We start from the raw sequence: 23635 nt of genomic DNA on the forward strand, positions 1-23635 counted from the left end.
ATTTGAATTTCATGAACATGTGTACAATGTCTAAACAATAGTGACCCATCCACTTAGCTAGATGTGGCTGGGGGGTGCTTATAGCATTTACTTCACATGACCCATCAATTTAGACAAGTGTTGGGTAAGCATAGTCTAATAATGATAAAATATTTATACAATACTTTTTTCTGGACACTTTCTGTTTTTGATATTAATATACAAGTAACCACTTCGCTGTACCGTTTACACCTTCTGTATCCTGTGCATGTCACAAATAAAATGACCTTTCATTTAATATAGCGTGTGTTCACCAAATGGCCTCATGTGAATCCTTAAAGAGATGGATGGGGCTAAGGCTTGAGGTGTGAACGATGCTGAATGGGTGTAGACAAAGAAGAGCTCTCCAGTATGTGTACCAAAATATTCAAGGGCCATTTTCTCAAAAGTGGGGTTACAAGTTGATCAAAATTCAAAGGCAGAATTACTTTCCCATTGTTCTTCAATTGCAGTGTATGACCGAATCTAGGCGGTCGGTCACATACATGCTTGGTCTCTAACTATACATCTCTGAGTCAAGGTTAACTCAATCATTTAATGATAGGACATTGATTGCAAGACATTAACTACATGTCCCTTAGCCTCTTAATAATTGCATTGTAACCCTAGACACGTGCATCTTATAGTATTTTGAGCGGTGACATAAGGCTCGCAACCTTGGCTATTCCCACTGTATACGATTATGGGCCTATAGCATTCATATGATAATGAAGTTAGATGGCATATCATAGTAGGGTCAGAGACCCCTACACACATTCTCTGTCATCCTCAGACAAACTGAATTTTCACTATCCTACATCAGTGCTCGACTTGGACTGATATAGGTTCCGGTACTCATTTTGGGTGCCGGTAGTATTTATATTAAGGTGCAGGAGCTCCACAATACCTTTGAGCTAATATTCTATAAGATAAAAATGAGCTCAAGCAGTAGAAGATTTGAGGTGCCGGTACTAAAGTTCCCAAATCAAGCACTGGTCTACATGTTGAGATTATTATGGATAAGAGCGGGAACATTTTTAAAATGTCAGCCTAGAATCAATCATCATGTCACCAGAATAAGACCCTCCATAACCTGGACCCAAACTGTTACAGACCTATATCCATCCTGCCCTGCCTATCTAAGGTCTTCGAAAGCCAAGTCAACAAACAGATCACTGACCATCTCGAATCCCACCGTACCTTCTCCGCTGTGCAATCTGGATTCCGAGCCGGTCACGGATGCACCTCAGCCACGCTCAAGGTACTAAACGATATCATAACCGCCATCAACAAAAGACAGTACTGTGCAGCCGTCTTCATCGACCTGGCCAAGGCTTTCGACTCTGTCAATCACCATATTCTTATCGGCAGACTTAGTAGCGTCGGTTTTTCCTAATGACTGCCTTGCCTGGTTCACCAACTACTTTGCAGACAGAGTTCAGTGTGTCAAATCGGAGGGCATGTTGTCCGGTCCTCTGGCAGTCTCTATGGGGGTGCCACAGGGTTCAATTCTTGGGCAGACTCTTTTCTCTGTATACATCAATGATGTTGCTCTTGCTGCGGGCGATTCCCTGATCCACCTCTACGCAGACGACACCATTCTGTATACTTCTGGCCCTTCCTTGGACACTGTGCTATCTAACCTCCAAACGAGCTTCAATGCCATACAACACTCCTTCCGTGGCCTCCAACTGCTCTTAAACGTTAGTAAAACCAAATGCATGCTTTTCAACCGTTCGCTGCCTGCACTGCACTACCACTGCGACCTGTATGCTCTAGTCGGCTGGCCCTCGCTACATATTTGTCGCCAGACCCACTGGCTCCAGGTCATCGACAAGTCCATGCTAGGTAAAGCTCCGCCTTATCTCAGTTCACTGGTCACGATGGCAACACCCACCCGTAGCACGCGCTCCAGCAGGTGCATCTCACTGATCATCCCTAAAGCCAACACCTAATTTGGCCGCCTTTCCTTCCAGTTCTCTGCTGCCTGTGACTGGAAGGAATTGCAAAAATTGCTGAAGTTGGAGACTTTTATCTCCCTCACCAACTTTAAACATCTGCTATCTGAGCAGCTAACTGATTGCTGCAGCTGTACATAGTCCATTGGTAAATAGCCCACCCAATTTAACTACCTCATCCCCATACTGTTTTTATTTATTTACTTTTCTGCTCTTTTGCACACCAGTATCTCTACCTGCACATGATCATCTGATCATTTATCACTCCAGTGTTAATCTGCAAAATTGTAATTATTTGCTTACCTCCTCATGCCTTTTGCACACAATGTATATAGACTCTTTTTTTCTACTGTGTTATTGACTTGTTTATTGTTTACTCCACGTGTAACTCTGTTGTTGTCTGCTCACACTGCTATGCTTCATCTTGGCCAGGTCGCAGTTGTAAATGAGAACTTGTTCTCAACTAGCCTACCTGCGTAAATAAAGGTGAAATAAAAAATAACATAAAAAAAAATATTTATAGGAAAGGAGCATCAAGATCACTTTGCACTTTCACCACCCTGTGAAGTGGCCTAATAAACTACATGGTTTCCCCAAGTCGTATCGCGTGACTCCAAGTTTACTTCGAGATGGTTATTATATCAACATTTATGCATAAAGGCATTTCCACCCACATTTATCGCATAATTAATTTTACCGACAAAAAGATCCGACCATGTCGAACGAACAAATTATGTCAGTATTTATAAAATTGTATCATAGCTGTCGTGATTTCTTTTAATAAGATGACTTCACTCGTCTAAAAACTGTGGATGGAAACGTGGTTAAAGTCATTAATAGTATCTTCAGCTCCTGCACAATTTGCCCATTCAGAGTGGACTGTCACTCATCTACCTACAGTAGGGTGCCAGTCTGGCTCTGCTTTGTCCATGTCTAGCACAGAAAAATCCAGGGAATCAATAAATATAGAAAGAGAAAGGGAGGGGAAAAAAAGGGAGAGCGAAATAGAGACAGAGAAAGAGAGAGACAGCTATGGAAACAACCCTGGTCTTACAGCCACCAGTTATTACCATTGTACCAGTCAGACAGTTTAGCCATTGAGTGGAACATAAGAAGGAAGGTAAATGTATACCTAATTAAATCAACAGACATGCTTATTTTGCCTTGAATCTGAGCAGTAGCAGCATCTTTCTAGCAAGTGTGTTTCTGGTTTGTGTGTCTTTAACAAACTGGATCAATCCACTGTCGTAATCAATGCAGTCGCTTCAACAAATCTCCATTCAGCAACAGTAGGAGTAACAGACTGTTCCCACGCATCAACAGACAGACAAACACCACAAAAAGACAGTAATCTGTTTCATATCTGCCTTCACCAGACGGTACTACGACCATGCTAACAGATGACAAATAAATCCTTCAAATTATCAGTCTCTTGCAAATGTTTTTCATCAGTTTGGACACATTTGGACTTCTGTCTGTCATCACCTCAGTTCCGTTTTCTGCAACTTCCCTTTGATTGTTTGTGAAAAATATCATTGGAATATAATATATTTTGTCATGTATTATACGGCATTCTGTACCATTTCCACAGTCATTAATTATAATCTAAGCTCACTACTTTATGATAAATGTAAATATCTAGTGGAATATACCACATTTGCATTCAATTTCCCAACCTGCTCAACCAATAAACAGAGTTTGATTTCCAGGCTGTACAACATGGGAGGCTGTCTTAACCTCATTCATTTTGATTTATTGTGGGGAATGTATGTACAGTGCATTCAGGAAGTACTCAGACCCCTTCCCCTTTTCCACATTTTGTTATGTTACAGCCTTATTCTAAAATTGATTAAACATTTTTTCCATCAATCTACACACAATACCCCATAATGACAAAGTGAAAAGAGGTTGTATTAAAACATAAAACTTTATTTACATAATTATTCAGACTCTTTGCTATGAGACTCGAAATTGAGCTCAGATGCATCCTGTTTCCATTGATCATCCTTGAGATGTTTCTACAACTAGAGTCCACCTGTGGTAAATTAATTTGATTGGACATGATTTGGAAAAGCGCACAGTTGACAGTGCATGTCAGAGCAAGAACCAAGCCATAAGGTCGAAATAATTGTCCGTAGAGCACTGAAACAGAATTGTGTCGAGGCACAGATCTGGGGAAGGTTACCAAAAAAATGTATGCAGCATTGATGGTCCCTAAGAACACAGTGGCCTCCATCATTCTTAAATGGAAGAAGTTTGGAACCACCAAGACTCTTTCTATAGCTGGCACCTCGGACAAATTGAGCAATCGGGGGAGAAGGGCTTTGGTCAGGGAGGTGACCAAGAACCCGATGGTCAATCTGACAAAGCTTCAGAGTTCCTCTGTGGAGACGGGAGAACCTTCCAGAAGCACAACCATCTCTGCAGCACTCCACCAATCAGGCCTTTATGGTAGTGGTCAGACGGAAGCCACTCCTCAGTAAAAAGGTACATGACAGCCCGCTTGGAGTTTTCCAAAAGGCACCTAAAGGACTCTGACCATGAAAAACAAATCCCAAATCATATCTTATTGGTCATATACACATGGTTAGCAGATATTATTACGAGTGTAGCGAAATGCTTATGCTTCTAGATGCGACAATACAGCAGTATCTAACGGGTAATATCTAACAACTCCACAACAAAACCTAATATCTAACAAATTCCACACAATCCAGTAAAGGAATGGGACAAGAATATAGAAGTATAAAATATATGGATGAGCAGTGACAGAGCGGCTAAGATGCAATAGATAGTAAAGAATAGCTAGTGAATTATATACATATGAGATGAGTAATGCGAGATATGTAAACATTCTTAAAGTGGCAATATTAAAGTGACTAGTGTCCCATTTATTAAAAAGTGGCCAATGATATCAAGTCTGTAGGTAGGCAGCCGCATCTCTCTCTCTCTCTCTCTCTCTCTCAGCGGGGTGGACCTGGAGGGCAGGTAGTTTGCCCCCGGTGATGCGTTGCGCAGACCGCACCACCCTCTGGAGATATCCCGACAGGATGCTGTTGTTTTTGCGCTGTTGAAGGCACTGTTGTGCCTTTTTCACCACACTGTCTGTGACCGTGGACGATTTCAGTTTGTCGGTGATATGTACACTGAGGAACTTAAAACGTTCCACTTTCTCCACTGCTGTCCCATCGATGTGGATAGGGGGGTGCTCCCTCTGCTGTTTCCTGAAGTCCACAATCATCTCTTTTGGTTTGCTGACATTCAGTGAGAGGTTATTTTCCTGACACCACACTCCGAGGGCCCTCACCCTGTAACGATTTTGACTTGAGGTTATTATTTATAGGGGTGCCAGGTAGTTTGTGCCTACCAGAGAAAACATTGGTTTCTCCTTTTGGTTTGGGAGGGAATGAGTCCCATCTGGTCCGTCAAGTCTACACCAATACAAAGGACTCATGTAAAAGTCTCCAAAGGATGGAAATACACTTTTCATAAACCCTTAAAACATTGGAAAGAACTTCAAAAACAACTGTATTATTTTGCGCGGGTTGTATTACAAACATAAATGATCACATACACATAACAATATAACAAACAATGAGCTCTGGTTCCTCCAGAAATGTCCTGTACCTCAGGCCTAATAAGAGTCCAGCCCGGTAAAGAAGTTCAGGGAACTCAAGTGACCTTAGTCACGCAATGTTTGTCCGTTCATACAAGTGTAGCGTAAACCCAGTATCAAATCATACAATCAAAATAACAATTATTTTACCACACAACCATCAAGCGTTTCAACTCTTAAGTCCTCAACTACAACTAACTACATAAAATCATCACGAGATACATCACTCCAAAACAAATGAAATACCGTATACAAAAAGGTTGTAGTCAGTCGGTCAGTCAGACAATCCAATCCGCCAATATATCTCCAGCGGAGAAAGGCCACGAAGAACAACGGAGAGGTGTAGTCCACGGAGGCAAAGAGTGGATCCGATCCTGGGTAAACTTGCTATTAGGCTACAAAACACACTTTTAAAAGGCAACAAAACAAACGGAATAGAGAAGCTTCGGAACTGAGGGTTGAACACATCCTCATTCACGTCTCCATCACAACCCCACTTTTGCGCAGCTGATGCTGGCTATTTAATTGGGAATTAAAGGGGAAGCGCCCTATTGGAAGGAGAAGCACTATTTAATTGGGAATTAAAGGGGAAGCGCCCTATTGGAAGGAGAAGCACAGACGGTTCAGAAAAATTCAGGGCCGCCACAACCTCCTCCCTGTAGGCTGTCTCATCGTTGTTGGTAATCATGCCTACCACTGTTGTATCGTCTGCAAACTTGATGTTTGAGTTGGAGGCGTGCATGGCCATGCAGTCGTGGGTGAACAAGGAGTACAGGAGGGGGCTGAGAACACACCCTTGTGGGGCCCCAGTGTTGAGTATCAGCTCGGTGGAGATGTTGTTTCCTACCTTCACCACCTGGGGCGGCCCATCAGGAAGTCCAGGACCCAGTTGCACAGGGCAGGGTCAAGACCCAGGGTCTCAAGCTTAATGATACGTTTGGAGGATACTATGGTGTTGAATGCTGAGCTGTAGTCAATGAACAGCATTCTCACGTAGGTATTCCTCTTGTCCAGATGGGATTTGGCAGTGTGCAGTGTGATGGCGATTGCATCGTCTGTGGACCTATTGGGGCGGTAAGCAAATTGAAGTGGGTCTAGGGTGACAGGTAGGGTGGAGGTGATATGATCCTTGACTAGTCTCTCAAAGCACTTCATGATGACAGAAGTGAGTGCTACGGGGCGGTAGTCATTTAGTTCTGTTACCTTAGCTTTCTTGGGAACAGGAACAATGGTGGCCATATTGAAGCATGTGGGGACAGCAGATTGGGATTGATTGAATATGTCCGTAAACACACCAGCCAGCTGGTCTGCGCATGCTCTGAGGACGCGGCTAGGGACACCGTCCGGGCCGACAGCCTTGCGAGGGTTAAAATGTTTTACTCACGATGGCCACAGAGAAGGAGAGCCCACAGTGTTCGGTAGCGGGCCGCCTCGGTGGCAATGTGTATTCCTCAAAGCGTTGTTTAATTTGTCTGGAAGCAAGACGTCTATGTACACGACGGGGCTGGTTTTCTTTTTGTAATCCGTGATTGTCTGTACACCCTGCCACAATAGTCTTGTGTTTGAGCTGTTGAATTGCGACTCCACTTTGTCTCTATACTGACACTTTGCTTGTTTGATTGCCTTACGGAGGGAATAACTACACTGTTTGTATTTAGTCATATTTCCAGTCGCCTTGCCATGATTGAATATGGTGGTACGTGCTTTCATCTTGCGCGAATGCTACCATCAATCCACCGTTTCTAGTTAGGGAAGGTTTTGATAGTCACAGGTATTAAACAGTCCCCAGGGCTAAATTATGAAAGACTGTAGCTCCGATGTGATCTGTTCTGCTTTTGGTACTGGAGAAATTAAGAAAATACCTTTCCTATTTATTATTGCTACATAAACGTTATCTTGCACATTATCTCACCAACCGTTTCTAATTTGCAATAAGATGAAGACATTCGTCTATGAAGCATTTTCGCTATTCCCAATCCAGAAGAGAGACTTCTCTCGTGCAGAGCCTGTGTGTGTCTCGCACACACACACCTTAATTAGCGACGATGGCGGAGAGAACTAAACGTTCAAAAGGCCACAAGTGCAACAAGATTTTTGCTTGTAAGGGCGGAAACACAAACAATCTGTCCAAACATCTATGGAAAGTGCATCATGTACAGGCAGAGAAATGCAGTTTTCGACTGCCTAGCTCGTAGTTCATCCCTCGTTGCCCGATCTACTTTCGGTATATATGCTAGCAGCCTGGAGCCCACACACGGAGTTAACTCAATTATGAGAAACATGGGGTCATGATCAAAAGTAACCATTAGCCAGCTGATTTAATTTATGTACGCACCAATAGCTAAATAATCACCCATAAAGATTTTGCTACTTTTTTGTTAAAGTTCCAGCTACAATGAACCAACCCACTCCTCCCTCTAATACCGCTGGTCCAAGCCAAAGACAAGCCCAAAGCCCCTTCACGCTGGCAGATAGTGTGAGGATGACTGAGGAGAGGGTGAATGAGTGCCACCAAACCGTTACCAAGTTCATAGTGAAAGGCCTAGACCCCTTTGACACAGTGGAGTCCAAGGCCTTTAGGTAACAGTCAGTCAGTAAATATTGAGTTGTATTCATTTTTAGGTTATAGTAGTATAAAAGGGTTGTATGTTAGTCCCATCACTCCACAATACACAACAACACAATGACAAGGCACAACGCCAAATATACCCCTCCCTCCAGGAGTTACCTCAGTGACACATTCATTCCTACCTGGTATGGTGTAGAAAAGGCCAATATGATCACTGAGCTGAAGGACCTGCCAAAGCTGGTCATCACATTCTACACCAGTCTCTGTCAGGACCACTCTCTCACTGTTACAGTGCACTACACAAGCCTGGACAGTTTAAAACAGAAGGTCCTCCACACCAGGGCAGAGTACAAATCGCAAACTGGCGAAGTAGTGGCAGAGGAGATCTCAGACATTCTGGAAGAGTTTGAGATAGAGCCGAGCAAGATTGTAGCTGTGACTGTTAATAATGCTGGCAATATAGATGTTGCCATCAAAAGGTTACACATCCTAAAAAATAGGATGCTTTGTGCACACATGTAATCTGGCAGTGCAGAAAATCTACAAAATGAATTCCATTGTTAAATCAGAGCAGTGGTCGTGTAGTTCAAGTGATCGATGTCCAAAACAGTCTTGAAGGAAATGCGGCAGCTCCTTGGTAAGAAGCCAGTTCAATCTATTAAATTATTATTCTGAAATTCTCCAGAAGAACTGCTAGTCCTTTTGCAGCCTACCTTCAAGCTCCACCCATGTTGCTCTATACCACTATTTTCTTTCGCAGGAAAATTTCATTTCATTTGTTTTACATTTCCATCATCATGTCACGTTCTGACCTTTATTTTCCTTTGTTTTGTCTTTATTTAGTATGGTCAGGGCGTGAGTTGGGGTGGGCAGTCTATGTTTTGTGTTTCTATGTTTAGGTTTCTGTTTCGGCCTAGTATGGTTCTCAATCAGAGGCAGGTGTCGTTAGTTGTCTCTGATTGAGAATCATACTTAGGTAGCCTGGGTTTCACTCTTGGTTTGTGGGTGCTTGTTTCCGTGTCTGTCACCCCCCGGGACTGTTTCAGTTTGGTTTTCGTTTATGTTCACATTTATTGTTTTGTATTTCTTAGTGTTCAGTTTATGTTTTATAATAAACGATATGGACACTGCGTTTTGGTCCGATCCCTGCTACACCTCTTCAGATGAAGAGGAAATCTGCCGTTACACATCACAACATTAGTCTTTAATAGTGATTTATTCGAACCATTCCTGTTTCTTTAGCTGTAAATAATTGTTATTTTACATTTCAGAAAAAAAGCTATGTTAATTCTGTTCTTAATGTTTCGTTTTTTTTCCGTAAAAAATTACGGAAAACAAACCAATAAGAATACCGTTACAGTACCGGATCGATAAGCAGTATTGGTAAGAGTAGTAATACCGTTAAAATCTTAACGATACCCATCCTTACAGTGGGTACAACATCTCCTATACACTTCCTTATAAACTCGCTCACCGAGTCAGCGTATACGTAATGTTATTATTGGAGGCTACACGGAACATATCCCAGTCCACGTGATCGAAGCAATCTTGAAGTGAGGAATCCGATTGGTCAGACCAGCATTGGATAGACCTAAGTACGGGCGCTTCCTGTTTTAGTTTCTGCCTATAGGAGGGGAGCAACAAGATGGAATATTTTTCAGATTTGCCAAAAGGAGGGCTGGGAGGGCCTTGTATGCATTGCGGAAGTTAGAGTAGCAATAGTCGAGTGTGTTACTTGCTCGTGAATAACAATCGATATGCTGATAGCATTTAGGTAGCCTTGTTCTCAAATTAGCATTGTTAAAATCCCAAGCTACAATAAATGCAGCCTCAATATATATGGTTTTCAGTTTGCATAAAGTCCAGTGAAGTTCCCTGATGGACGTCTTGGTATCCACTTGCGGGGGGATAAACACAGCCGTGACAATAACCGAGGACAGTTCTCGTGGGAGATAATACAGTTGGAATTTGATTGTGAGGAATTCTAGGTCAGGTGAACAAAAGGACTTGGGTTCCTGTATGTTGTTACAATTACACCGTGAGTAGTTAATCATGAAACATACACCTCCCCCTTACCGGAGAGATGTTCATTTCTGTCGGTGCGATGCACTAAAATTACTTGGCTGTATGGACTCCGACAGCATGTATATTACAATCCCGGAAATCTCTTTGGAAAGCAACTCTTACCCAGATTACGTCGACTTTGTTAACTAGGGACTGGACAATAGTGAGTAATATACTTGGGAGCGGTAGGTGGTGTGTGCGCATCCCGAAGCCTAAATAGAAGACCGCTCTGGGACAATCTCTTCCGGCGGCGTTGTTTTGGGTCGGCCTCTGGAATCAGTTCAAATGCCGTGGAAGATACAGACAAATGATCCGCTTTGGGAAAGTTGTATTCCTGGTCGTAGTGCTGGTTGTGCTGGTAAGTTCACGTCTCTCTGATATCCAATAGTTCCTCTCAGTTGTATATAATAACATTTAAAGTTTTCTGGGCTAACAATGTCATAAATAATACATATCAAATTAAATACTGCACAGTTTCCTAAGGACTTGAAGCGAAGCTGCCATCTTTATCGGCGCCATCTTGCAACAAAGATCTCTGGTATGATGAAACCAAGATTGAAGACTTTGGCTTGAATGCCAAGTGTCACGTTTGGAGGAAACCTGGCACCATCCCTACAGAGAAGCATAGTGGTGGCAGCACCATGCTGTAGGGATGTTTTTTAGCGGCAGAGACTGGGAGACTAATCAGGATCGAGGCAAAGATGATCAGAGCAAAGTACAGAGAAATCCTTGATGAAAACCTGCTCCAGAGCGCTAAGGACCTCAGACTAGGGTGAAGATTCACCTTTCAACAGGACAACGACCCTAAGCACACAGCCAAGACAACGCAGGAGAGACTTCGGGACAAGTCTCGGAATGTCCTTGAGTGGCCCAGCTAGAGCCCGGACTTGAACCCAATCTAATATCTCTGGAGAGACCTGAAAATAGCTGTGCAGCCGATGCTCCCCATCTAACCGGAGAGCTTGAGAGGATCTGCAGAGAAGAATGTGAGAAACTCTCCAAATACAGGTGTACCAAGCTTGTAGAGTCATAACCAAGAAGACCTGAGGCTGTAATCACTGCCAAAGGTGCTTCAACAAAGTACTGAGTAAAGGGTCTGAATACTTATGCAAATGTTAAACATTTTATTTTATTTTTTTAAATACATTTCCAAAAATGTCTAAAAACCAGTTATTTTTCTTTGTCATTATGGGGTATTGTGTATACATTGATGGGGTGGGGGGACAATTTCATCCATTTGAGAATAAGGCTGTAACGTAACAAAATGTGGAAAAAGCCAAGGGGTCTGAATACTTTACGAATGCACCGTATACTGCGGGTTGGTTCAGTCTTTTTCTGAGTGGTAAAAACACACATTTCATACCAACTCCATCCCTCCCGTTTACTTTCACAACAAAACCAACCTCGTCTGATCACGCTAGACACCAAAACAGGTCTCAAAAAGCTGGTTCAGAATTACAATATCTAATTTGGTTCCATCTAAAATCGAAAATACATTCAGAGTCAATAGAAGACAGTCTTTGATGGTTGGATTAAATCGCTCTCTCCCTCTGTCTGTCTCTCGGTCTCTCTCATATCAGTGCATGTTGTTACGTGCACCCAATACCAGACAGACTGCATGGTCTCTCATTCTTCTCCACTGAATTTGTCATCGTCTTCACTGATTCCCTTTCATCGTCCTCCTCTTTCTCATCAGTATTCCAAGGGGTCAAAACTAGGAAGACATGTGCACTCTTTATTTTGCTCCCTCCCTCGCTCACTGTTTCTTTCTCTCTCTCACTAACACAACATCTTGGAAGAATACTACAGTACAAGCTGCTTCATTGTATGCATTGTCTATAAATGGTGTATTGTGTCTTGTTAGAAATTAACCTCTCTCCATGGGATTCAATATTTTGATTATGAAACATGTTGATTTCAACAAAGAACATTTCTGTATTTGTATTGCAAATCCAAAGAAAATTACAACCTGCTTTTGTCAGCACGTCTCTCAAAATGTGGTCTCCAGCTAGTCACCCACCCATGCATGCACACTGCACAAGGTATACAGCCCTATTTTGGTGGCCTCTGATACATTATAATGCCATGATTCCATCTGAAATACACAGCAAAATGATTGAATGCTTGAACAACTTAATCTCCCAGTTTGGTAAAATGAATTGTGGTATTGTGTAGAAAGACAAACATTTAAATGACTGAAAATGCATGAATTCAGTGTGTTGTTAGTTGTTTGGGATATTGCCTACATCTATACTGTATGATCAGGACTATTTTCTAAGTAAGATAACCATTTTTAACAATAAACCTGTCTTCTATTGATATTCAAGATATTCATTTCTACCATTATATTGCAAGTTATGAATTGCCTCAATGATGTTTGTTTTTCAAATTCTGTATTTTATAGGCTCTGTGGCTGTGGACACTAAGGGTAAGCAAACCAATGTGTCATTTTTTTTTATTTGGGTGAACTCTCTCTTTGGCCTGTCAATCAGTTTGACCTGTCAATCAATCACTGTGATTGGGATTGTCAGGGGAGGGGGCAGGATGTTTGTCAGTCACAGAGTTGGTATGGTTTCAGACCCGTCAATCAATTATTGTGGGTGGGAATAGCCCCCCCCAAAATAATAATAATAATAATAATAATAATAATTACAATAATTACATTTATTGAGGCAAAAACCTAAGAAATGAGGCTGTATTCAATCAAGTAAACATACATTCCGTGTTTACAAAACAATATAGAATTGCAGGAAACTGGTTTTCAGGGGGTGACCCCCAGACTCCCACCATAGTGTTGCACCCACACTTTTATACAAAGTCATGCTTTCATGAATAGACCTACAGGTATGAATGAAGAAAGAAGCAGTTGTTAAACATGGGCTTTGCTACACAGAAAGCAACAATTGACAACTCCATAGTCAGCACTTCATTCAAATCAGTAGGCCTATATCAATATCTTTAATAATACCATATAATTATCATTAGCTTTTATAACCGTCAATGTTATGTTTTTTTAAATCATATTTTGGTCCAGAATGAGGCTCTCTCCACTACCTATTGTTCCTTCAGTGAGGATTCAACATCTTCCTCGAATGTTTTCATAATTTATCTACAGATAATCACTGAAAAACAGTAATAGCCTACCATTATGCAAATTAGGGAGCCAAACTAATGGTCCTCTCACCTATGCAATTCGGTTCCTGACATTCACCTAAAAGAGACATTCAAAAATAGCTGTTCGTTCACAAACAACCCATCACTAGGCTACACTGACGTCACTTTAGTGGTCACTGGAAAATCTCGACATGAGCTTGAATCCTAAGAAAATACACACAAGATCTTTAGTTTACTTGTCCCGACGCGATACCATGGACATATAACTACGTTGTTTGATTTATGAATAGCAAAGGGATATAGGAGTTTGACTTTATTCAGTTCGGCACCTTTCATAATCTAGTCAACACAATCAAAGCACAGTAAACACAGTAAATAGCCTATGTGGCCCAACTCTGTGGCTTGCTAAATTAAACACGCAAAATAAATGAATGTGCCACAAAACGAGAATTAAGTGGATTTCAACTCATCGTTACCACTTACATTACATGGGACGTATAAATTGACTCACAGGAGACGAAGAAGCATCATGCTTTCTCTTCTCTCTGAAAATAAATTTGACTGCAGCCAACCACAGTGCACAAAAATAACACAGGTACCGAGAGGCGGGACAGGCAGCAGATTGACAAACCAGCAGAGTTTCCCTGTCATCGCTCCATTTGTATAAGCCCTGTCAATAGATCACTAGAAGATGCATCATTTCATTCACTCTAGGGGGAGAAGGCTATATGGACTTTTCTGACTAGAGAATTGAAACTTTTAAATACATGAAAAGAAGCCAAGTTCATTTATGAAGTGGAAAAAGTATCCGATTGCCAATTGATCTGTTAATGGCCGTTTTGCCGATTACTGTTATTCTTATTGTGTTACTTTTTATTATTACTTTTTATTTTAGTCAACTTGGTAAACATTATCTTAACTCTTCTTGAACTGCACTGTTGGTTAAGGGCTTGTAAAGTAAGCGTTTCACTGTAAAGTCTACACTTGTATTCTGTGCATGTGACAAATAGTTTGATTCGATTTGGTCGGCGCCTAGGGAAACCGCTGATCATCCATAACCTGTCATTACTTCTACTTCTAGAATTCCAACACAGCCAACATCAAATTACAAAAGAAAATTCCACAGCACAGCACCCTACATCTGTGATTTGTTCACTAGTTAGGACATCTACTTTGTGCATGACAAGTACTTTTTCCAACAATTGTTTACAGACAGATTGTTTCATTTATAATACACTGTATCACAATTCCAGTGGGTCCGAAGTTTACATACACTAAGTTGACTGTGCCTTTAAACAGCTTGGAAAATTCCAGAAAATGATGTCATGGCTTTAGAAGATAGGCTAATTGACATAATTTGAGTCAATTGGAGGTGTACCTGTGGATGTATTTCAAGGCCTACCTTCAAACTCTGTGCCTCTTTGCTTGACATCATGGTTAAAATCAAAAGAAATCAGCCAAGACAGCAGATAAAAATTGTACACCTCCACAAGTCTGGTTCATCCTTGGGAGCAATTTCCAAATGCCTGAAGGTACCACGTTCATCTGTACAAACAATAGTACGCAAGTATAAACACCATGGGACCAGGCAGCCGTCATACCGCTCAGGAAGGAGACGCGTTCTGTCTCCTAGAGATAAACGTTCTTTGGTGCGAAAAGTGCAAATCAATCCCAGAACAACAGCAAAGGACCTTGTGAAGATGCTGGAGGAAACAGGTACAAAAGTATCTATATCACATAACCTGAAAGGCCGCTCAGCAAGGAAGAAGCCACTGCTCCAAAACCGCCATAAAAAAAAACAGACTATGGTTTCAAACTGCACATGTGGACAAAGATCATACTTTTTGGAGAAATGTCCTATGGTCTGATGAAACAAAAATAGAACTGTTTGGCCATAATGACCATCGTTATGTTTGGGGGAAAAAGTGGGAGGCTTGCAAGCCGAAGAACACAACTAGCTGAAACATCTGTTGAGGTGCACTTGAGAAAGGCCATTTCTCCCATAAGTCACTCTGGCTAAGAGAGTCTGCTAAATGACTCAAATGTTAAATGTAATTGGTATACTACTGTATGATTCATACATTTCCTTACATGAGTTTGACGTTGTGTTGACACCATTAAATTATATTACGTTTCTGTACTGTGTTGCTACACTAAAGCAAAACCTATGGCTGATGTTGAACAACATGGTAGGGCAAAATAGTGATATTTGTTGGACCACCCTGTTCCCTGGTATTGTGGCAGATAGAAAGAGCTAAACAGACTACAGGCTTTCATTTATAGCCATTTACTTCATGTCCATGCATAGAATAGAAAGGTACAGGCATGGAGACCGACGGTCCTGTATGGAATTCAACATTCAAGTAACAGCTCAAAAGTAAGTGAATAGAATTAATCAATTAAATTACAAAATCAATAAAATCTATTTAAAAGTGGATACCCATCTCAGCTTCAGACTAAACGGTTCACTCCCCATGAATAGAAACCTAATACCTATCAGCAAGCAACCCACACCCAGGAAATTAAATTACATTCATCCAGTAGCGATGATTCCTCCTCACTACAATTATACCATATTGTACTATGATTACTTTCTCCATTGTTAATTCAAATCACACACACACATTCTAGGAAATGAATTACTGAAGTAATCAAAAGTCTATTCAAGTGAAGATTACTTAAGTGTCTGAAAAAAAGTTAAAAGACCAAATTGACCACAAAACTATCGGTTAGCGGCATGTTATGTTAGTAAATGTAATCTTAATTCCTTATTGCCCTTTTGAAAATACTTTCATTTGGAGTAATAATCATACAATTTTGAGAAACCCTTGAACAATTAACCTTTTGAAAATGTTAATTGCCTTTATGTCCCCTTCAACCAAAGTGACTGCAGCTAAACCTGCATTTTTTTACTACGTACAGTGCATTCAGAAAGTATTCAGACCCCTTGACTTGTTCCACATTTTGTTACTATACAGCCTTATTCTAAAATTGATTAAATATATACGTTTTTCTAAAATATACAAACAAACCCCATAATGACAAAGCGAAAACAGGTTTAGACATTTTTGCAAATGTATATACAACTTTTTTTTAATATACAAAATACCTTCATTACATAAGTATTCAGTCCCTTTGCTATGAGTCTCAAAATTGAGCTCAGGTGCATCCTGTTTCCATTGATCATCCTTGAGATGCTTCTACAACTTGTCCACCTGTGGTAAATTCAATTGATTAGACATGATTTGGAAAAGACACACACCTGTCTATATGGTTCCACAGTTGATAGTGCATGTCAGTGCAAAAACCAAGCAATGGGGTTGAAGGAATTGTCCGTAGAGCACCGAGACAGGATTGCGTCAAGGCACAGATCACAGGATGGATTGAAAGCATTGAAAGTCCCCTAGAAACACAGTGGCCTCCAACATTTTTAAATGGAAGAACTTTGGAAACGCAAAGACTCTTGCTGGAGCTGGCCAAAAAAGGAGAACCTTCCAGAAGTACAACCAGCCCGCTAAGAGTTTGCCAAAAGGCACCTAAAGGACTCTGACCATGAGAAATAAGATTCTCTGGTCTGATGAAACCAAGATTGAACTCTTTGGCCTGAATTCCAAGCGTCACGTCTGGAAGAAACCTGGCACCATCCCTACAGTGAAGCAAGGTGGTGACAGCATTATGCTGTGGGGGTGGTTTTCACTGGCAGGTAATGGGAGACTAGCAGGTTCGAGGCAAAGATGAATGGAGCAAAGTACAGAGAGATCCTTGATCAAAACCTGCTCCAGAGGGTCCAGGATCTCAGAGTGGGGTGAAGGTTCGACTTCCAGCAGGACAACGACTCTAAGCACACAGCCAAGACAACGCAGGAGTGGCTTCGGGACAAGTCTCGGAATGTCCTTGAGTGGTCCAGCCAGAACCCGGACTTGAACATGATCTAACCTCTCTGGAGAGACCTGAAAATAGCTGAGCAGTAATGCTCCCCATCCAACCTGACAGAGCTTGAGAGGATCTGCAAAGAAAAATGGGAGAAACTCCCCAAATACAGGTGTGCCAAACTTTTAGCGTCATACCCAAGAATACTCGAGGCTGTAATCGCTTGGTGCTTCAACAAAGTACTGTGTAAAGGGTCTGAATACTTATGTAAAATGTGATTGGTTTTTATTTTTAATAAATTAGCAAAAATGTCTAAACATGTTTTAGATTTTTTAATTATGGGGTATTCTGTTTAGATTGAAAATAAAAAAAGATTTAATACATTTTAGAATAAGGCTGTAATGTAACAAAATGTGGAGAAGGTCAAGGGGTCTGAAAACCTTCAGTACACATGTAGGATCTTCATTTGAGCCAATTTAAACCTGCAACAATAGGAACTGTGAATTATTACGTGGATTATAATTCAAGTGCAGTTTTGTATGGGTTGACACATTTTTCATAAGGGAGAATTAAGTAAAATTTCTGAAGAGGAAATTACAAACTTCTAAAGCCTTTTTAAACCTCAAATGCACTATAAGTTTTACATTTCCTGCATTGCAGGAAAGTTCTCCTGCAACAGGGTGATTAAATGAAGATCCTACATCTATACATATGACTCCTTATCGATCTTTATTCTTCTCATAGACTGCACGTCCATGCAAAGACTTGAATCATCGCGTGTCAAAGACAGACACTTTCTGACAACTGAAGAAGTTTGAAGAATTCTGATTGCTAAACCATGGTATTTCATTGTAACATTTTTTTGTTAAATGGTTATCAATAAGTTATATAAAGACAACAGGCAGGTGACTTACTGCATTAAGATGAAGATGATGAGTGTGAAGCCTGCCATGACGATGAAGGGCATGCCAGGGAAGGTGGGCAGGGTCAGAGGGAACAGGCCATTAAACATCACCGCTGCAAACATAATACATGTGGTCTCCACAGACGCAGAGAAGGAGAACATTGCACCTGCAGGGTCACAAAAGAAACACGGGTTTATGCAGAGCCTTACGTTGACAGAGTTCCATCAACTGAACTCATGAACGTTGCAATAGTTGTTGAAACTCTCCAAATATAAAGCTCTGAGTTTTCAGTTGTTCTAAGTTTGAAGACACAAATTATTCTAAGCATTGATTTCTGTGTTACAAATGAGTTTTTTTGGTGTGACTGTAAAAGCAAATAGTTGACTACCCTAGAAAAGAAGAGTTTAGACTACCAACAGAGGTTTAAATATGTAATGTTTTCAGATGTCTGTACTTTCATTGAAAGCATTGTTTAAGTACACACAGTCCAGGTTGAATAACTTTGAACATGAAGACAAAATTTGATTTGATATCATTGTGTATTTGTCACATGTACTGAATACAACAGGTGTAGTAGACCTTACAGTGAAATACTTACTTACAAGAGATTAACCAACAATGCAGTTAAGAAAATACCACAAAAAAAGAGAAAACCAAATAATTAAAAGAGCAGCAGTAAATAACAATAGCAGGGCTATATACAGGGGGTACCGGTACAGAGTCAATATGCGGGGGCACCGGTATCGAGGTAATTATGTACATGCAGGTAGGGTTATTAAGGTGGCTATACATAGATAATAACAGAGTAGCAGCAGCGTAGAGAGGGGTGCAAATAGTCTGGGTAGCCATTTGATTAGCTGTTCAGGAGTCTTATGGCTTGGGGGAAGAGGCTGTTTAGAAGCCTATTGGACCTAGACTTGGCGCTCCGGTACCGCTTGCCATGCGGTAGCAGAGAGAACAGTCTATGACAAGGGCTACTGGAGTCTTAGACAATTTTAGGGCCTTCCTCTGACATCGCCTGGTATAGAGGTCCTGGATGGCAGGAAGCTTGGCCCCGATACTGGGCCGTACACATTACCCTCTGTAGTGCCTTGCGATCGGAGGCCGAGCAGTTGCAATACCAGGCAGGAATGCAACCAGTCAGGATGGTGCAGCTGTAGAACCTTTTGAGGATCTGAGGACCCGTGCCAAATCTTTTCAGTCTCCTGAGGGGGAATAGGTTTTGTTGTGCCTTCTTCATGACTGTCATGGTGTGCTTGGACCATGTTAGTTTGTTGGTGATGTGGACGCCAAGGAAATTGAAGCTCTCAACCTGCTCCACTACAGCCCCATCGATGAGAATGGGGGCGTGCTCGGTCCTCCTTTTCCTGTAGTCCACATTCATCTACTTAGTCTTGATCATGTTGAGGGAGAGGTTGTTGTCCTTGCACCACACGATTAAGTCTCTGACCTCCTCCCTATAGACTGTCTCATCGTTTTCGGTGATCAGGCCTACCACTGTTGTGTCATCAGCAAACTTAAATGATAGTGTTGGAGTCATACCTGGCCATGCAGTAATGAGTGAACAGGGAGTACAGAAGGGGACTGAGCACGCACCCCTGAGGGGCCCCCATGTTGAGGATCAGCGTGGCGGATGTGTTGTTACCTACCCTTACCACCTAGGGGCGGCCCGTCAGGAAGTCTCGGTTCCAGTTGCAGAGCGTGGTATTTAGTCCCAGGGTCATTAGCTTAGTGATGAGCTTAAAGGGCACTATGGTGTTGAACGCTGAGCTGTAGTCAATGAATAGCATTCTCACATAGGTGTTGCTTTTGTCCATGTGGGAAAGGGCAGTGTGGAGTGCAATAGAGATTGCATCATCTGTGTATCTGTTGGTTCGGTATGCAAATTGGAATGGGTCTAGGGTTTCTGGGATAATGGTGTTGATGTGAGCCATGACCAGCCTTTCAAAGCATTTCATGGCTACAGACGCGAGTGCTATGGTTTGGTAGTCATTTAGGTGGTCTGCTTAAAACATGTTGGTATTACAGACTCAGACAGGGAGAGGTTGAACATGTCAGTGAAGACACTTGCCAGTTGGTCAGCGCATGCTCGGAGTACACGTCCTGGTAATCCGTCTGGCCCAGCGGCCCTATGAATGTTGACCTATTTAAAAAGGTCTTACTCACATCGGCTGCAGAGAGCATGATCACGCAGTCATCCGGAACAGCTGATGTTCTCGTGCATGTTTCAGTGTTACTTGACTCGAAGCGAGCATAGAAGTTTAGTTTGTCTGGTAGGCTCGTGCCACTGGGCAGTGATCGGCTGTGCTTTCCTTTGTAGTCTGTAATAGTTTGCAAGCCCTGCAGGATTTCTTATAAGCTTCCGGGTTAGAGTCCCACTCCTTGAAAACGGCAGCTCTACCCTTTAGCTCAGTGCGAATGTTGCCTGTAATCCATGGCCTCTGGTTGGGGTATGTACGTACAGTCTCTCTGTGGACGACGTTCTCTATGCACTTATTGATAAAGCCAGTGACCGATGTGGTATACTCCTCAATGCTATCGGCAGAATCTCAGAGCATATTCCAGTCTATGCTAGCAAAACAGTCCTGTAGTTTAGCATCTGCTCATCTGACCACTTTTTTTATATACCGAGTCACTTTTGCGTCCTGCTTTAATTTGACTTGTAAGCAGGAATCAGGAGGATAGAGTTATGGTCAGATTTGTCAAATGAAGGGCGAGGGAGAGCTTTGTATACGTCTCTGTGTGTGGAGTAAATGTGGTCTAGAATTTTTTCCCCTCTGGTTGCACATTTTACATACTAATTTAAGTTTCTCTGCATTAAAGTCACCGGCCACTAAGAGAGCCGCCTCTGGATGAGTTTTTTCCTGTTTGCTTATGTCCAATTTGAGGTGAATAATCCCGGGTTCTGATGTCCAGAACCTCTTTTCGGTCATAACAGCAACATTATGTACAAAACAAGTTACGAACAGCGCAAAAATAAATAAATAGCATGATTGGTTGAGAGTCGATAAGATGGCAGCCCTACCCTCCGGCGCCATCATGAATGACATAGTATTGCTCTGTGATGTTGTGACTGTGCTTACAGTACCAACAAGAGATACATAAGATGAATATGGAGCAGAGGGAGGGAGGGAAATCTTAAGTGGTTCCAACATGGAATACTTATTGATCAGAGAGAGAGAGAGAGAGAGAGCGAGAGAGAGCGAGAGAGAGCGAGAGAGAGCGAGAGAGACTGGCTGCTAGCTACATACTTTTTCATGTCAACTTAAAAGTGGCAGTGCAACCTTCCTTCAGAATAAAAACAATGGGAAAACAAAACATGTTGTTTCTTACATGAACAAACGGTACAGGTTGTACATAAATGCAACAGCAGGCTTTGCATTTCACATAATTATACAGGGGCATTTCAGTAGCTAAGTATCTAGACCAGGTATCTATTTAACTCTTGAAAATCTTGATTGCTATTCAATGTTATTTTGCCTGCAAGAACAGTATCATTACTAGTGGTGCAATGATTTGAGAAATAATACAAAATGTTACCAATCTTTCAATGCAGGTATACATTCTACATAGTATTGTTTCAATAAAATGACTGAATAAGAGAAAGGAATAACAAAATGTTACTGTGCATCATTTGTTCATCCAACCATTCTCTGATGTGGCCATGATGGACTTACGGAGAACACGGAATATCCACGAGGCTGCTGGCCCTTTTCTCTATGCTGAGGATGTCAAGGTTCATCAAAATATAATAACATGCAGATTTCTCTCAGGAGTTGGACTTGAGGAACAGGGAACATTCTGGGTCAAAAGTCCAATGTTAAACTGTCTCTTCATTTCAGTCACGTTGAAGTGTAATGTAAGGTACGCCTTGCAACTTATTCCGCTTGCTCTTTAGGGGGCTAGGTCAGGTTACTGTGAGGCACTTTGTGAACACTTGATGTAAAAGGGCTTTATAAGTCAAATGTGATGGAGCAAATGTGGTGGAGCTCAAGACCCACCTTGTTCGTCTGGCTCTACGATGGTGGAGGACAGAGAGCGAATGACAGCCTGAGTGATGCCAGCAGGGGCAGACACCACAGCCACTGGGGGGAAGGGAGAGACAGGAAATGGCAGGGGAGGACAGACAGAACAAAATGAGGACAGAGAGGACAGAACAGGAGGACAGGACAAATGGGCAGATGGGACAGGGGACAGACAGGACAGGGCGACAGACAGGTCAAGAGGGCAAACATGACATGAGGGCAGACGGGAAAGGAGGACATACAACCCAGAAGAGGACAGACGGGACAGAAGGACAGACAGGACCGACAGGACAGAGGAGGACAGACAGGATAGAGCAGAACAAGACAAAAGTTACATTAAAAAACTATGAGACATATTAGCCAATAAACTGCATTATCTATGAGATAAGGTTGATGTTATTAAGCTCAGGCTCGTTAAAGGGGAGGTGAGGGTAAGGCATTGCATTCTCCTTTATTAGAATACAGTTTAAAGCCTAATCATCACAAATGAGGATGTGTGTGTGCGCGCATGTAAGTGTGCTGTATATGTACTTATTATGTTTGTTACTTAAAAGGTGCACTACGCAGAAAAGGCTCTGTAATTTCCTGGTGGCTAAAATTCAAATAGTTGGCCTAATTTACCATAACCAAACATTTGTATTTTCAGCTGTTAGAAGCTGGTGTACAAAACCGAAAGTAAAAGATAAAGAATGGGAAGCATAGAAATAGCACCCCCAAAAAGTCACATATTGCAGCTTTAAAACATGCAGTCAGACGAACCAACTCCTGCCTGGCTATGGAAATGGGGGTGATGACTCTGAAGCTGTACCAGCGTGCTAACCCTCATTATTCCAGACAAAGGAAGAGAGCAGAATGCAGATATCTGGTGAGGTTGCAGCTAATTATTCACATAATGCTTAAGTGTGTGTGTGTGGTCACACCACTCATCTCCCCTCTAAAATGCTTTAGTCCACCTCCACGTTGATTAGAATAACAATTTCCACAACTATTTATTTAATTAAGGATATCAATACCTATCCTGTACATCTTCCTCGGTCTCAAAAGCCTGTCTGACCACTAGGCTGGCACAATGCACTGTTATCCTAAAGGAGTCCGTGTTTAAGCAGCTCGTCAGGAAAATGACAACTTTACATATTCCAAGGCAAAAGGATTTGTGTCTCTTTTAAATTAAAGCACAGGAGTGTCTAAGTGTGTTACATCATCACAACAACTCCTGGCTAAAATCCAATCCAGCCTGTACTGTAACGTTGCAGTCTTAACCTCATCAGTTACGAAGGTCTCTGCATGAAACCTTTCAAATGTTTTTTTATTTTATACTAGGGGTGGCCACCCTCCTCCCAGAGAGGGAAAGGCCCTGCATCTACATGCTTACTCCATCCCTGCTGTAACACATCTGATACAGCCAATCAGGGTCCTGGTGGGTAGCCAATTCCTAGAATCAAGTGTGTTAGATTAGGGTTGGAGCAAAAGCCTGCAGGAGGGTACCTCTACAGGAG

General features: G+C 41.8%; 1 protein-coding gene across 1 annotated transcript in view; it reads right to left on the minus strand.

Moving 5' to 3' along the window:
• zgc:174356 (uncharacterized protein LOC100137120 homolog) overlaps positions 1-23635 on the minus strand; it is a 39778-nt gene that overhangs the window by 7987 nt on the left and 8156 nt on the right. Inside the window, exons 5-6 of the mRNA XM_021574064.2 lie at positions 22116-22199; positions 18124-18280 (exon numbers count right to left, since the gene is read on the minus strand). Of these exons, the coding sequence (XP_021429739.2) occupies positions 18124-18280; positions 22116-22199 (241 nt within the window). The remainder of the gene's footprint in view (positions 1-18123; positions 18281-22115; positions 22200-23635) is intronic.

The sequence above is a fragment of the Oncorhynchus mykiss genome, chromosome 19 (genome assembly GCF_013265735.2).
Source record: "Oncorhynchus mykiss isolate Arlee chromosome 19, USDA_OmykA_1.1, whole genome shotgun sequence".
Classification (NCBI taxonomy): domain Eukaryota; kingdom Metazoa; phylum Chordata; class Actinopteri; order Salmoniformes; family Salmonidae; genus Oncorhynchus; species Oncorhynchus mykiss.